The sequence below is a fragment of the Perissodus microlepis genome, chromosome 1 (assembly GCF_051167445.1).
Source record: "Perissodus microlepis isolate ML-2025 ecotype Zambia chromosome 1, ASM5116744v1, whole genome shotgun sequence".
NCBI lineage: Eukaryota > Metazoa > Chordata > Actinopteri > Cichliformes > Cichlidae > Perissodus > Perissodus microlepis.
The window spans coordinates 18,473,098-18,490,174 of record NC_140461.1 but is presented as its reverse complement, the minus strand read 5'-3'; the positions used below and the strand labels follow the sequence as shown (position 1 = coordinate 18,490,174).

Sequence of the window (17,077 nt, the reverse complement as noted above, 5' to 3'; positions counted from 1 at the left end):
ATAAAAGTGTGTTACTAAATAAAAGAAATACAAACCCATTTTTAAAGACTTTTTCTTGTAAGCGCAGCCATCTTGTGACACATTCAGGATCATTTGCACAGTCTTTATTATCCAAACAGATGCTAGCCTCTCATCGTTAATCGTAGTATTATATGTATCAACGAGGAAAAGGCACATCATAAAACTATTTCAAACACAGCTGTGGCAGTAGAGACAACACCTGGATAACACTTGTGCCAGTGGCTCAGGAACGGCAGTCACCACATTAAAGTTAATATCGTTAATAACAGATTTCTCAAGAATTTACCACGTCCTATTTTATCATATTACCCTGCTTCCAATTAAAATAGCTTTCCTTTCACCACCAGAATCACAGAGTAGGCTGTCACAAAGGCACAAAGCATGGTAATAAATATTATATTATTGACAGTAACAAAATATCATATGTTTAATTTGTACAGACCACATATAAAATGATAGGAAAATACACGCAATAACCATATCAACCTTCATATAGGACTGAACGCTCATAGCTCAGTGAGCAACATGAATAGAATAGATTCACTGTAAACAAAAGAAATATATTCCATATTATATCAGTTAGAAAAATATTTTTTACATAGCTTCACATCATTTACATCCTACATCAAGCTACTTTTATCATTATTAGAGCTATGTGCAAACATGGGACAGAAACCCACATAAGACTTTTTTTGCTTCACTGGCCAAAAATCATTATCTCCGACATAAATGAGTGAGATATTACTGACATGGATGTGACAACATTAAAATGACTCAAAACAGATTCTTGTGTTAGTACATTTTTAAAAGAATATTTTTAAAAAATGGCCAAAGACAATAGAGGTTTAAGGGAAAAATTCCACACTTTGGTCTAGTTAATATTAATGGCTCTGATTGCATAAGTAACCCTCTTATATTCACTATATGGACAAAAATATTGGACAATTCTTATTAATACTAGAATTCAGTTGTATAAAGTCAAATGCCTGGCCAGGCAGTCTGTATTTACAAAGAATTGGTTGTTCCAAAGAGCACACTTTAATGCTCCCGTTGCATGGATTTACATGGCAGAGCCGCTCCTGCAGGTGTGCTGTGTGTTGTGTTGTGTCTGATATCCCAGTGTTGGTGTTGTCCCTGCATTATCATAATAATCTTGGTCCAGGATCAACATTGCAACTGACCATTCACTTTGTTGATAAGAGGGGAGGGGGGATTCTTTTGTTTATATAAAACGTTATTGTGTGTTTTATTAACTATATTCTTTATAAAGTTATGCAATGTTAGCCAACTGGCATTATCAAGTTAGGTTGGCTAATGCCGGTTAGCATTAGCTTAGCATTTGGCTAAATTCTAAGCTAATGCTTGGCTCACTGAATGCTCCAACATCATTGGTCAGGTGTAATGTTGATGCTGGATCAACATTATTATGATGATAATAACATCAACACGGGGATATCAGACCGTGAGTAATGTGCAGCTAGGTCGGTAGTTCTGTCCACATAGTTTATTTACATATTATTATTTTGCATATGTATTCTGAGTCAGCAGTATTCTTGAAGCACACTAGCTGATGTTTTAATGGCTAACCTGACTTTACATCACCACTTTATCACGTTCAATCCTAAAGTTAACGTTACTCTATGTTATATACCAACACAGAGTATGTTATCATATTACATTATCAAAATTTGTTTTTAAGACTATTTTTTACAATTTGCTGTGACCAATTTGACAATTTTATGGTCCGTATAGTATGTAAATGTTAAGCTCAAGTAAGAGAATAATAAAGGATGTTACTACTGCACTACTCCAACCAGTTTTTTAATACGCTTGTCTCTTTCCCAGCATACGCAGACTAAGTTAGAGGATACTATTATTTAGCTTTAGCTACATATTTACTGTTGACATACAGATTAGCTCTCTACTTAGCACTGATACAAAAAAAGAGAGGAAACACAAAATAAAATCCAACTGTCAACAAGTTTAAAGAAAAGTAATTAAACTGTTCACTCATGTTGTCATCCACATGGAAACTAAGCTATCATCTGACAGGGAATCTGGATCAAACTAGTTTATAACTGGGGACAATGACTTCCGTGAGTTTCTTTTAATTTCCAGTTTTTTTTCCACTCCCAGTTTGATAAAATGTTGTTTTTGATTTTGTTGCTTATGAAAAGAAGTTTGTGCGTTACTTGTTAACCCTGTTTTCAGTAATTATACTAAGCTAAATGGCTTCATAGCTTCATTGACTCTCCTTATTTAAGTCTTGGCTCATGCATTTTCCAGGACTGCTACTTAACTTTAATCTATGTTTATCTGTGCTGTCATTTCCATGAGTTTCATGAACGGCGTATAAACTCGCACTCCTGATCGTGGTTGAGAAGAGGGCGGGGATGAAGTGGACTCTTCTGGTATGGAGTGTGTGCCTCTGCTTGTTTGTGCGTCCAATTCGTCTTCTCCAGGCTGGACCGGACTGACACCAGCTTCAGACTCAGATGGGTGGATGTAGGAGAATGTCCCATGCTCCTGTGAGGGTCTGGAATCCAGGAAGCGGCTGTACTGGACAGGAGTGTACCTTAGTAAACTTGAATGTAGCCTGCTGGGGGGAGGGTTATTAAGCTTAAACGTCCTTGGCTGAGTGGGCAGTGTTAGAGAGATCGATGGATGTTGAATGGGAGGTGATGATGAGGGTTGTGCCAGGGATGAGGGCGCTATGGAGGAAGGGTTTGGTCTAAGTGATAGAGGATGAGTGGGTGATAAAGGCTGTGTGGGTGACAGTGGTTCGGTGGGTGATGGGAGTTTCACAGGTGATAGAGGATGATCAGGTGATGGGGGTTGGATGGGAAAGAGATGAGTTGGTTCACACTGAACAGGCTCAACATCATACCTCTGTGCTTCATGTCTGCAGAAGCACAGTCAGAAACCAGAGTGAGAAAACACCTCCTAATCAAGAAAACACAACCCAATGCTACTTAGTATCACAATCCTACCTGGGGAGCAGATCACAGCCTACTCCTCTCTCTCTGGTTTCCAAAACCTCTTGTGTCTTATTCTGTGTGGACATAAAATACTTGAGCTTGTCTTCTAATTCATTATTCTAGGAAAAGGAAAACAGGAAACAAGAAATATCAGGTCAGTTACATGCAAAAGACTGTCGTCACTTTGCATGAAAAAAATGACCTGACGCTTGCAGCAACAAACAGTAGAGGGGGATTAACACAGTTATTCAGTTGTCAGAAGCCCATGTGATCATCTGAAGCCATGAAGCAGATTATCACACCACACCACCAGTTATTAAAACACACCAGTCTCATCCTACCTCGCACTCCACTATTGCAATCCTGTCCAGAAGCTCAGAGATGAACATGTCCTTCTGAGCAACTTGAGCTCGCAGAGATTCGACCTTCACAAATTCAAAAAGATAAACATTTTAAAAACATTATTTATATAATTTACAGGGAAAACAGAAATGGAAAATCCAGTTCACAGCAAACTTGAGTCGTTATCTAATCTCTGTTTTTCCATACATAGAAATGAAGGCAATGAATAACTGAGCTATAAATACTTCAATGAAGACAAATAATGCCCCTTTATCTCTAACCCCTTCCCATCAAAATTATGAACATGAATTCACCCGTTAGCATGATGTCCCGCCCTTTATTGACTCTGTGTGCAGTGAAGTTCTCCGTTCCTTGTGTGCATTGACATTATCCATGGTTTTAATGGAAAACAGGCTACTTATGTAAATGTATGAGACACTCCCACTATCAAAACAGTGGAACAGAGGAGTTGAATCCATGGTCTACATACAGATAAATAAATCCTACTCACCTCCTCAATCATTCCTTTGACCTTCCTCTGTTGACAGAACACCATGTCGTTCAAATGTTTGATCCTCTCGCGGAGATCACCTGCTTCACCTTCCAGCTCTTTGGACCTAAAAAACAACCACAATGTAGTCCCACATATGAAGGAAATAGGACTCTAGCACCCTGATTCATTTGCAAACATCGATGAAAAGAGTTATGTGCTTTTTTCCCTTGTAGGTAATCTGCCTGCACAATGCTATAAACATCCTGAAAAACTCCTTTTAATTGCTCCAAAGTGCATCTTGCTCAACTGGTTTAAAGGGCCAAGCGTAAGCCGCTCTGCTTCAGGCTTCAAGAAAAAGTGTTTATGAAGGTTCTTAGCTGACTTGAAAAAACCTTTCAGGTCTGCACTTTAGGTAAACGTACGAAAGAATTTTAAGCTGAACTTTTACACAAAAACTAACATGTTTATTTTTTTTTAATTAATATCCCATCCTATTCAATTATTTCTCAGTATTATTGTTGGATGTGCTGTCTGAGGTGGGGTTTATCGTGCATCCTGTGTGTTTGCAGCTCCTTGTTTAAGATCTCTGCACCAAGAATGAAAGTTTATCCCTGATGTTTGAGAAAACAAACCAAAGACAAAGAACTTCCTCACATCTAATGCAGTCTTGGCCAAGTTTTATCCACTTTTAGAGAAAGGGCTGTAATAGAGCCTTTAGATTCACGCGCAGCTTAAATTTTCTATCTGGACTTTAATTTGTACCTTTTGGCTACAGTTTCGTCAGTTCTGTCCGTCACCTCCATCAGGCGTAGGCGCTGTTCGCAGTCCTTCAGCTGCTTTTCCAGTTGGCTCTTCTCCTGTGGAAATCACAACGTTTTATCTGTTTTCCTATGGCTGAAAGAAAATCCTAATACTCAAAAGTTTGAGTCTTTTTGGGACGTAAAATCACTGACATCGGTCGTCTCCTTAGATTACAGGGTCCTGATGGGGAACTTTGGCACGTAACATCCACCTGAAAAGATTCTCCTGGCAGGAAAACACTCCAAACTCCAACAATCCCTATCAGTTTGAGCATCAACTAAAGCAAGGCAACAATCCCAATCCATGGAGGCCCCACCCCACAGTCCACAGGAGTCAAAGGATTGACTGCTGGCACCCCCAGTGGTCCCGTGCCCAACCGGTTTGAGCTGTAGGGAAACCTCGGTATCAGGCATGTGGTTTTAAAGTAGTGGGTCCTAGGTGTTTTTGCAGCTGTGTTATGTTGTATGCAGTAAACATGGACTGAACTCCACTACGTGCACATCTATACGGTCATAACCTTTTACAGAAGGTTGCTTTTGTACATTTAAGAAGTATCATCTTCATTGTTTCCTAAACATTTGACTGACATATGACAGATCCCTCAAAGTATTGTGTAATTTTTGTTTTACACAATTTTGTTCAAGGGTCAAGGGAACAGGAATACATATACATACGTTACATTTTTGACTTACCTTTCCCATGCAGTCCAGGAGACGCTCCACTTCCATGATCCTCTGGTCCCTCTCTGCAATCTTGGCTTCTGCGATTTTGATGTTTCTCTCCGCTTCCTCCAGTCGTCTGATGTACTCATCGAGTTGGGCCTGTGCAAACAGAAATATGTCTGCCACTCTTCTCTCAGCTTAGGCTTGCCTCATTGTCAAGAATTTTGTAACTTTTTTATTTGTAAATTGTGTACAGTTATTTCCTTAGGTAATCTACGTCAATAGGTGAATAAGGACCAAAGAATGCAGACCTGTAGGTTTTCAATCTCCTCCCTGTGCCTGCGTTGTTCTTCCAGCAGCTTTTCCTCGTACTCTTTCTCTAGCTTTTCCGAGAGCTCCTTTAGCGCCTTATCGTTGGCCTCCCGTGAAGATTCCACCTGGACAGTCCACAGCATAGCAAATATTAGCACTTTGCTCAGCTGATTAGGCCACATTCTGCTCAGGGTAGAAGATGCAGATGCAGCTGATGTGTTTCTGTTCCGCAGCAATATGATATGTTAACAGAGCTGCTCGATAAAAGTGATTTGAAAGCTGGACTCTCTGCTTTCTAATGTAAATTTTAAAAAAAGGACAGGAGATGGTTTCTCAAAACTTCAGGAACTGTGATGATGATCGGTAAAGCTGGATTTTAATGTTACCTGCTGCAGAGATAGAAAAATGTTCTTTCATTTATTGATTTATTCACTGTTGGTAGGGATCATGAAGTCCTAAACGTCCTGTCCTTCCATCACTCTTACTGACTCATCAGACCACTTTGTTACAGGACAGCTGAGCACTTCATCGTCCCTTTAAATGTACACAAAGTAGCGCTTGCACAAAACTTGAGGGAAAATTTTGAATTCCACCCATTTATTTTGGCCATGCTGACATCTCGGTCTCGTGGCCTTGTGGCATTAGAAGCAGCCACTTCCACTGTAAAGTTTTGGGGGTTTTTTGTAATCTGTGGACACGTGGATTCATGTTCATTCCCACAGAAAGAGTTTGTGTTTGCAGGACTACCTGAAGCCTGAGAGTTTGGTTTTCAGCCTGTACTGCAGCCAGCTCGCACTCCTTGTCTCTGAGCTGTTGTTGTGTTTTCTCATAGGTGCTCCGCAAACTTTTCACATCGTCTCTCGAGCTCACTCTCTTCTGACAGTCGTCCAGAAGGGATTTCTGCAAAGGGAACTTATTTTAGTCAGTGAAGACTTTTTGTAACAGCATCCAGCTGCCGGAGTAAAAAAGGAAAAGAAAATGTCTTCGGAGTGTTTGGTGACTTTGATTTGTTACCTGCAAGGTGAGGTTAGCAGATATGAGGGAACTGTTCATCTGATCAAAGTTCTCCATGGCTGCCGTGCGGATCTTAACCTCTGACTCTAGACTCCTCTTGTGTGCATTGGCAGCCTGCAGAAACACGTGGCACACAGCTTTTTTCAGATTTATTTACAGCTTTACAGGTCAGAGTTTGATGAGGAATGTCAGTGCATCTGGTCACATGGTGTTGTCATAATCTTTACCCTGAGTTCCTGCGAAAGCTTCTGCATTGATTGCTGCATTCCTCCAAACTGTCCATACATCCGCTCTCTAACCTTTTCAAGAGAATCTCTCACCTGCAAACAGAAACCAGGAAAACACAGATATCATCTAAACAGAAACCCACTCTGCCTTGTATGGATGATGTGATGGTAAAAGAATGATTGGCCTGAAGGCTCAGTCTTTCCTCACCTCCCTGATGTATCTCATCTCATCCTGTAGGTGACTGGTTGTCCACTCGCGTGCCAGCACCTCCTGTCTATCCGAGCCTGTCCTCTGCACTACACCATACACTTTGGGCCCATGATGCCGCAGCGAGGTCTCTGGCACCCCATTGGTCATGTCTCCGAGGTGCTGAGGGAGACAGGATCGTGCCGGTCAGGTTTCTGTAGCTACCTACCGCTGAGGCAGGCTTATGCTGGCATGGTGTCTCTGTGTTTGTGTGCACACTTACAGATGCACTGCATGAGTCTGCATGTACATGCACATGCATACATATGTGCAAGTGATCAAGTATTTCAGCGCCCATGCTGCTGTGCAGTGGAAATAGGAAGTTGGCAATGTGCAGCTAAAAAATGGTGCAGAGTGCATCGAAGGTGTCGTGTTTCTGCAACCCAGGACATGAGCTGCTGCCCATTTCTGCCTATTGTGCCTCTAACAGCCAATGAAAACAGATGCACACCAGCACAGGAGCAGTGTGGCACAATGCAATGACTAAATAATACACAGCAAAAGTCCTGGGCACAAATAAAAACAACTTTAGCTCAGAGACTACATTTCAATCAGTATTTCAGCTGTAATTCAAGAGCAAAAGCAAGCACTTGATAAAGAGAAATGCAGCTAACACTTTTGTTCATTATCAATTGGTCTTCCTTGATAACTTTTATTTATAAAATGCTTCACAGTGTACATGCGCCAAAATAGAAACACACTGTCGAGCATGCGGTCATATATCCTTATATACACACATTTGGTGTAAAATGATGAAGAGCTGTAAACAGACGCTGCAGGGATTTTTCTTCTGCTTAAAATGTAACTTAAGCAGTCAGTTATTCTAATTGAATTGAATGTTAATTGAATATCTAAGTAAGTCAAGTTTAAATTTTGCATCATCCAGCTCATTTTATTAGCTTTGCCATAGTTTATCACTTGAAACAAATAAAAACAAACAGAAACACTTTGAACACGCCTGCTGTCTTTAAACTGTGATGGTCACAGCATGTGCCACGGTCACCTGTGAGCCTCTGTTCATGCTGAATGTGTGAATACAATATTAATGACAGCCTCACGGTGCATGCGCAGGGCACACTCAATGAAGCAGTGGCTGCTTTGTCTACCTGCTGAGGTGACTCCTGGCCAGGTGGACTCTCTCTTTGGATGAGCCCGTTCTTCCTCTTCCACATCCCATTGACATCTTTTTCATTTTCAGTCTGCAAAATAAAAGAAAAACAGGTCAAGAACACTGATGTGGATGGCTTCCATTCAATCATCCTTCCATTCTCTTGACAGCATATCCAAGCAGGGAGCCTGCTCTTAAGTCCATTGCTAATTCTAATATCCACGTCTTTAGTACAAACAAAGCACTCAGTCAAACTCTACGCAGGCACAGGTTCAACATTCAAACACTACACTGCAGGTTCAACCCCATAACTTCATGTTGTGAGGCTATAGTGCTGACCACTGAACCACCATGCCACCCATGATTCGTGTAAAACAAAACATTTTCAATTAAGCTTTATCATTTGTGTATATATTCTACAGCACGCCTCATGTGAGCCTAAAGTGCAGGATTCTAAACAAAAATGCAAGTAAACACTCTCTTGAAGTATTTATTTAACTGTATGTGAATATTATATAGTTTCTATAGATCTATAGATAGATCTATCTATAGATAGATCTAGAGATAGACAGATTCTGATATCTTTTAGATGTCTCTACACAAAGAAGTCATTCATTGAGGACTACCACTCAGAAAAAGAGGCATCAGTGTCCACATCTCACAGAGATAAGAGCGAGGAGGAACAAAGACGCCAGTGTGGTCTCGTGGACAGAGCCCAGCCTCACATTTCTGCACCACTCAATCTACAGAGGACCTGCTGTTGAGAAATGGAAAAGGCATCTAATAGGCGGGAGGATGTGGATTCCAGCAGATGGGAGGGAAGCACAGCCATCTTTATCAGTTCGCTTCACGAAGCCCTGCGTGCTGCCCATTCAGCTTTGAACTTTACAGTGTTTGACCACATGCTGGTCCGTGTTTACCTGCCCTTTGTAAGTTTTGTGGGAGAAGCACTCTGGCTTACTTTTCCTCTGTTGCTTGAGGAGCTTGAGCTGTTCACAAATGTTTAAAAAAAAAAAATGCTCGGAGACAGCTCGGTAAAATAATCTTGCATCAGTGCATTGTCATCTAACACTGTCATTTGTTTGTATGAACTCACTCCTCTATCATATGACTGCACCGTCTGACCTGATTAGCTCCTTATTTGTCACACAAGCACGGAGGATGCTCACTGTAGCTCACTGGGCTGAACCGTGTTCACTTTACGGCTGTTACGGAGATGAAATCCAATGCTGCCGGTATAGAAACATCGTCTGGTAGCAGTTCTCTGTTTACTTCCTCTGCGTGTGTCATGATTCACATGTGCTACATATCATCTAGGCCGCAGTCGCCGGTTGGATATAATCCACGATGTCTCGAGTTGCAGGACACGCCCTTTCTAACTTCACAGCGAAGAACCAGCATTCCTCTTGAAACACGGTATCGCTGGATATCTCTGAGAAAAGATATTTTGGTCATTTCCTTCCTCGTTGATTAACTGGATGCAGTCCCCATTACCACATTCCTGCTGACCTTCATTTGACCTTCCATGGTGATGACATCTAAGATCTAAAATAGTGTAACTAGAGTGAAAAGTTATCTGAAAAACAAGCGTCAGTACTCAGTGTAAACACATGTGCAGGTATTTTGCAACAACACAGTAATTACAGCAGCGCCTGCAGAGACCTTAAAGCGCCACACTGAAAACATGATAAACAGATGAACTAGACACAAGTTTTAACCTCTTGAACCTCTAACTGGCTCCAGCCTGATGTTTTCTACTCTGTGCTGCAGTTCCACGTATACTTTAAGCTTCAGTTTGCTGTTGAACTTCAGTGAAACTGAGGCTGATGACTTCATGGTGATTAGGGTTCAGGAATGATAAGACTGCTTTCAGACTTGCATCAGCGCTGTAAAAGGTACAACCAGCAGTCACAGGCGACATGTTGTCTAATACTTTCTGATAGGAAAACTTTTTTCATATGATACAAGAAAACAGGAGTGGTAGTGTGGAGTAAAGTGATAGCTTTATGATGATTGTGAAATACCTCACTGTAAAGAAAATCTGCATCTGGATTGGTCTCAGAAATCCAGTTTGTGTTGCCATGAATCCCCCCCAGCAGCGGTGATGTTACTCTGTTACTCAGCTGTTTTTATTTTTAAAAACACCCTTCTGTTCACTCGTTACATCACTTGTTGCCATTTTCATCTCACAGACAGATGCTGACGGTGCTGCTGGAGTCACCGATGTCTGTTCTGGGACAAACCGGCTGCCACTCGCAGAGGGCACAAATCTGCATCCTTCCCAAACACTAAAGTGCACATCAGCTCTAAACACGTGCGCTTCCCTCCACTCTGTGTTCACACTTTATCAGACTGTCCTTTGTCATCAGTTCCAATAGTCGCAGTCACACCCTCCCAAAGGCAGCCACATTCAGAGATTACTTCAGTGTGCTATCGGTGGAAAGAGTGGACATGTTGTACAAGGTTCATTCAAAACTAGCCATTATGTTTCTGGATCCTGCACACCGCACAGTTATACAAGGAAAAACCTCTCCTCAGAGATTAAACCTAACCCAAGCATTGCACTCAGTTCTCGCACTTTCACTCTGAAACTTTGGCATCAGCCTCCGATCACAAACAAAGACCGGGACAGAGCCACCAACAGCAAACACCCACGCAGCCTGCGGCGTCGACTCAGCCATAATTCACAGGATCACAGAGCATACCAACAAATATTAAACGTGACTAAGAGTAATTCTACACCTCGGTAGGCAAATATTAATTTCTCATGAGCTCTGTTTGTTTTAGTTACCGTCCTTTGGAGTTAATACTGTTAATACTTATTAGCATTTTCTGTTCTGTGGAAGAGTTTTAGAGCACAGATGGAGCAGAGCTTTGAAGTAAATGTAAAACAGCTGTGTGTGCATTATCTCTCTCACACACACACGCCCTCCTGTCATGACTGCATAACTGGACCAGATGATAAAAAGCACATAAATCTCAGCTTTTCCACCATCTTTCTTTTAATGGTTTATAAGATGAATTAAGGTGTGTGTGGGAGGGGTTTCTGTTTGGTTTTTATTGGTGCTTTTACTCCCACACGTCACTATTTCTGATCAGCAGTGTCAGTGAGTGTGATGACGTTTCCTCTTTAATGTAACTTTACGTATTGTACCGTATGGATTTGAAGCCAGTTCTGGCCGGAGTAACAGGGTGGAGGTAACACTGAGGGAGACGCAAAACTTACAGTGTCTGACTTTTCAGTTTTGGGCTCCTTGTTTCCATTTTCTCCGGGATACAGAGTCAGTCTCAGGCGTCTGATTCTCCTCTGGAAAACAAAACAAACACACACAGACAAAAAAGGCAAATGTTTGAATTTAGGGGAATTTACAGATGGTCATCATGAAGAAAGATAAAAATTCAGATCTAAATATCTCTGACATTGTGGCAAAGCTTGAACTGTCAACTAAAAAATTCTGTGAGCTTATTCAAATACAGCAGCAACAGGGCACCAAACAAAGTTTATGTAAATGCAAAACAGAGTCAAATGTAAAAATGTAAAACAGATACATGGAAAGTGGGAACTCTGTTTGATTTTTTACTATTTTGAGGTTTTTCATAAGAAATTTAGTACAAAGAAAAAAAACTGAACTCTTCAGCAGACCCTACAAGCGTGCTTCACTAAATATTACGGTACGTGTTGACCTGCATGAGGCGACCATGGGAATAAAATAAAACGTGGGGCAAGTACAAAGGCCTGTTTTATCAGAGAGCTGTTCAAATAAACATGACAGCTCTGCCTCCTGCACGCTCAGCTCCCATTACACACTCGTGTTAGTGAACAGAGCCACACATCCTACAACAGAGTCAGAAAACGTTAGAGAGAGAGAAAATAGACCTCTTTGCTTACAGACAGGAAAACAAGTGTCAGCAGAGTTAAAAGCAACAGCCGACAAACAGAAGAGGGGAGGAAAAAACACTGGACTGGACAAAACACAGAGAGAAGATGAGAGCAGAGAGAAATCGGGGGAAAGACAGAGAGATCTTCAGTGTTCTCGCTTCTCTCGAGCTTCTTACCTCTCTTAAAGCCTCTGGAGAGTCCTCTGTTGTGGTGGTGGTGGTGGAAACAGTTGGTCTTGAACCGTAGCGAAGCATGTCTCCTCTAATGTCCACTCCTAGCTTCTCTTCCTCTCCCTCTCTGGCTGTCCTCCCACCCTTCCTCTCAATCTCCTTCCTGAGTTCTGCTCAGATTCTCAGAGCGACCATTCGCCCCCGGCCCCAGCCTGGGAACAGGAGGGAAATTCCACTCTAAGTCTGCTTCTGCTGCTGCGTCTGCAGTGGGTATCCTCAGGGCTGCGAGGTTCCCCCTCAGTCAGTGAAATGAACAGGTGCAAACCAGCTCTCAGCAGCACAAACACAACAATGTCATTGTCCTAATTCCAGCCAGACTGCTCCTAAAGCCACCTGACGGACAGGCTTGTCAGTCACTCAGCAATCCTCTCTGCACTGACTACGTCTCTCTGCACTCCCATCAGACCTGTCGGGCCACATTTCACCTGCTTCGCTCTTTTGCGCCTCCTGGCCCTGAGAGCAGGACTTTCACAGGCAGGGCGGGTCCTTTTACTCGGGCTGGGACAGGTGGAGCGCGCCTTATCAGAGGGAGTGGCTAATAAGAGGAGCCCACTGTTCACATGAAGCAGTGAGACAATAACTGCCTGCCAGGCCTGTTATACATACAGGAGTTATTAGACTTAAAACACATTTAGATTAAGTTTTGCTTTGTGAGAAGAGAAAAAAAACACATTGAGTGGCAGAGGAAGGGTTTTTTTAAAGACTTAAAATAAAGAATTTTCATTGCGATGGAATCTGATTTCTCCCTCATTATTTGCTCTCGCAGGTAGGACTGCCAAGTGCATTATGGGGGCTCTTATATAATAACCTTTAAAAAATTAAGCGTCTTCATCTGATTGAAACCTTTACATAAACCAAGAGAGTTATTCTTTTTTAAATTTGCTAACAAAAGTCCATAATATAATTTAAATTGGAGGTTATATGTAGGAAGACAGGCCATAGAATAAAAAGACAAAAAACAAAAGCTCATAGACTTCCATGTCTGAATGGACAGTATGTCATGCCCTGTGATTTCAAAGGTCTGTTTATATCAGAGTTTATTAGTTTCCTCACTTCTTTCTCCTACTTTCCTTCTGTGTCTGTTTCCTGTATCGAGTTTTCCTGTATCGAGTTTCCCGCTTTAGTTATTGTTACTTTCTTCCTGTTTTACTTTGCTACTTAGTTGTCTTCTGTCTTGTGTTCAGTCTTACTTCCTCTGTGATTGTGCTGATTGTGTCCACCTGTGTCTTGTTTCCTCCCAGTTGTGTCTCTGGTCAGTGTGTGAGTATAAATAACGCTGTCTTACCTTTGTCCTCTGTTACAGTGTTTGCTTACCCTTAGCACGCTTCCTTCTGTGCCCCCTGCTGGATTTAGATGAATTTGTTTATGGACTTTGTTATTTGAATTTTATGCACCAATACAGGGGCACTTTTTGTTTGTTTCACCTGCGTCACCTCAGTCTTCCAAACAAACCATACTTGTTCTGTTTTCAATCGTACAATCATAAGCTTTAAGATTTAACGTGCTGACTGAGGCCTGTAGAGTCTGAGATGTAGTTTTTTTCCTTTTTTTCATTACATGATCTGACCGGTTGAATTTGCTGGGAAGATTGTGGCATTGTGTTAACACACAGCTGAATGATACAGACCAGTAAACCGACAGAACCTGTGCTTTTGTAGAGGTGCTGATTGTCACTTAATCGAGTGCTTTTCATTAGTAGGGTGTTGCTTTTCCACATGACTGTGAATGCCAACCAGCCAACAGAGGAGGTGCTACACTAGATAAATTATTGATATCGTGAGAGGGATGAAAAGGAAGACTGCACTGCAAACATGATTTTTTAATGTTCTTCCTTACCACTCCATGTTTCACTTGGTTTTACACTGACAAAATATGCGCTCTGCTTATGATTATTGATGCTGACAATTATCTTTGAGGACCAGAAGCACAGTCTTCTGCACAGCCAGATCACATTCCTCTTTTGAATGGCTGCAGTCACTCCCTTTCAATAGAAACTAGAGACAAAGTCTCTGAAGAATGAGGAATCAAGTTTAAAGACTCAAGTTGCCTGGCGAGAGCTCGTTCAGCTGCACGTGGTGCTTCATCAAAGCTTTGCTGTTAGCTCACGTCAATAAATATGATGAGAAAAGCTCGCAGAATAATACGAGATGCATTTCTACTGGACTCTGTGGTTAATCGTTAACCAGACATCAAACAAATGGTGTTTCTGCAATCAGTAAGGCAGCCACTCTGTCCAATTCCAATGTCATATGGAAGTTCTCTCTCATAATGATATTCACCTCCCGTCACAATCACAAAGTCACTCTCTGGATTAAATCAACAGTACTGGTGTCACAACATCAACCAGATTTACAGGACAAAAAAGTTTCTAACAATACTTTCTAAATAAAGAAGCAACATGAGTACATTTATAAGCAGAAAACAGAGTAATAATTCATACATGACAAATAGCAAAATAGAGTAAACAGTGTTGTTAATACTGTTAGTAAACAAAGAACACTAAATAGCGATTTTAATTCATCTTTAGTGATGCTATTAGTTATGTCATAATATTGTGACATAAATAATAACATTCTTCTTCTTACCTAATTTTAAGGTCACAGACAGGTTGGAGTCTGTTGCAGGTGTCATAGGGCAAGACGTGGAGTACACCCTGCACCAGGGGTGGGCAACTCCAGGCCTCGAGAGCCGGTGTCCCTGCAGGTTTTAGATGCGTCCTTGAACCAACACAGGTGATTTAAATGGCTAAATTAGTTCCTCAACATGTCCTGAAGTTCTCCAGAGGCCTGGTAACAAACTAATCATGTGATTCAGGTGTGTTGACCCAGGGCGAGATCTAAAACCTGCAGGACACCGGCCGTCGGGGCCTGGAATTGCCCACCCCTGCCCTGCACCCTGGACAGGTCACCAGTCTATCAAAGAGTAAACACAAAGAGAGAGAGACACAACCTCATATTCATACCTGCAGCCAACTTAGATCCACCTGCTCCACACAACAGACCCATGCTGTGGGTAGATTTAAAGAGACTCTACATCTGTGAAGCAACAGTGCTGACCAGTAGACCACTATACCATCCGTTAGTGTGTTTTTATTCATTTATTAATCATTCACAAATGTTACGTAAGTGTGAGTCTGTCCTCCTATCCAGAGCATCAAATACTGCCTTTTAGTCAAACCAACTGACAAGCCAGCGATATGGCGAAGGTGTGTTTCAGCAGTGGTCCTATAAACCACCACATGCTGCATTAATAAGAACGAACTCATACTTTAATCACTAATCATGATCCTTGTCCTGCTCAAACAGGTTTTGGAAAAAACTCTCACGTTGTCAACTGAAGGTGGGAGTACTGACAAGTGAAAAGAAAAATAAACAGCGAGTGAAGCAGGCCACAGCCTGCAGCCTCCAGCTACACAGTCTTTTATTTATGACGCCCGATCTTCCCATTTCACGCTCTTTAAAGCAAATGTAAATAGCAATTTTAACTTTATAATAAGTATGATTGAGTTTTTAATGATAAGGATGTTTTAGGAATGTAAAAAATATTAGCTGGAGTTTTACTTCTACCCAAAGGAAAAATGGTTAAACTGGTATGTACAGGTTACAGATTGAGATTAATCAACTGATACTACCGTAGCAAGAGCACACAGAGAGCACAACTCCCTGCGGAGGGCAACAGCTGTACTAAAACTTTGTCGTTTAGTCACTGTCCCGTACATTGTAGTGAAGTTTGGAGATGACACGTAAAAAACTGTGGGTAATATACAGTTTTTACTGATTTCAAATTTGCTGTGACTTTGACCCAATTTTCACCAAAATGAAATCAGCTCAAGCTGTATCTGGTTTAAACTGTCACACAAAATTTGTGGCTGGAAAAGCAAGTTTTTGCTCAGGAAACTTATACTTTTTCCGGTCTTTCTTTTTAATTGACGAAGGCAGAAGATCGTGGTTTTGAATACACCAGCCAGGTGGGGCCTGTTTCTGTGCAGACTTTGCTTGTTCTCTCTGAGTACTCCAAATACTTGGGCTTCCTCCTATCGTTAACAGCTACAGGCTCCAGCCCCCCTGTAATAAACACGAGGAAATGAATGAGTGATGATGGCAGTAATTGGCAGATTTGATCAGTAATGACAACTTCTGTAAACTCCTGATCACACAGTAATGACTCAACATTAACAAAATGCTAATGTCATGTATAATACTACTACAATCCAAGCTATTAGAATGTATTTTCTTGGACACTTTAAGTATATTTAAAAACAAAATGCATACTTGCATTTAACTAATATTTCCATTGCAGTAGTTTTACGTAGAGGAATGTGTATTGCTGTTGTGACTTAATTAAAGTGTCTGAGCACATTCGCCACCACTAGAAGACAATGATAATTAGAGGTTCACATTAAACACAGTAATAAGGAGACTATTGTTTGCTGTTGCGTGCAGGTTACAGGTGTTTGATCTTTTTGGTGTGTGGGACTGGCTGTTTGTGTGGGATTTAGCTGTTGAAACCGACAACAGTAGTTGGTGACTTCTCAGCATCCCTGCAGCAGTGAATTTCAGCTTGTAGTTGCTGCTACTGTCATGATCCCTGGTTTTGGCCCCAAAAGTTTGATCCCATAGAGTTTTGTGCATTTAGTGTAATATTCTGTCTTTAGTTCCTACTTCATCATGATTATTCCAGCGATGAGTTTCAGTTTTGTATTCGAGATTTGGTTCATGTCTTGATTTTGATCCGACATCTCTTTTTTCATGTTTAATGTGAG

At 41.3% G+C, this 17,077-nt stretch overlaps 1 protein-coding gene across 3 annotated transcripts; it reads right to left on the bottom strand.

Annotated features, from left to right (window-relative positions):
• Positions 1 to 88: 88 nt before the first annotated feature.
• Positions 89 to 12,763, bottom strand: myzap (myocardial zonula adherens protein). Of its 3 annotated transcripts, none has more exons than XM_084933347.1 (14): positions 12,262 to 12,763; positions 11,432 to 11,512; positions 8,204 to 8,296; positions 7,059 to 7,220; positions 6,851 to 6,943; positions 6,624 to 6,737; positions 6,357 to 6,509; positions 5,609 to 5,734; positions 5,328 to 5,456; positions 4,597 to 4,691; positions 3,853 to 3,958; positions 3,341 to 3,424; positions 3,012 to 3,118; positions 89 to 2,923 (listed from the first exon to the last, which is right to left on the bottom strand). In XM_084933347.1, the coding sequence occupies exons 1-14, from the start codon at positions 12,337 to 12,339 to the stop codon at positions 2,323 to 2,325; spliced, it is 2,022 nt and encodes a 673-aa protein (XP_084789473.1). In that variant the 5' UTR covers positions 12,340 to 12,763; the 3' UTR covers positions 89 to 2,322. The 3 variants fall into 3 exon arrangements, with proteins under 3 accessions (XP_084789473.1, XP_084789483.1, XP_084789490.1); XM_084933357.1 differs by having other exon boundaries at positions 89 to 2,575; positions 12,262 to 12,762; XM_084933364.1 differs by having other exon boundaries at positions 2,258 to 2,580; positions 12,262 to 12,762.
• Between the last annotated feature and the right edge of the window lie 4,314 nt (positions 12,764 to 17,077).

Coding starts and splice junctions, on each gene's coding strand:
- myzap (XM_084933347.1), bottom strand. CDS start 12,339: ATGCTTCGCTACGGTTCAAGACCAACTGTTTCCACCACCACCACCACA. Junction 6,944..7,058: donor AGATGAGATACATCAGGGAG/GTGAGGAAAGAC, acceptor TTCTGTTTGCAG/GTGAGAGATTCTCTTGAAAA. Junction 3,119..3,340: donor TTGCAATAGTGGAGTGCGAG/GTAGGATGAGAC, acceptor TCCTTTTCCTAG/AATAATGAATTAGAAGACAA.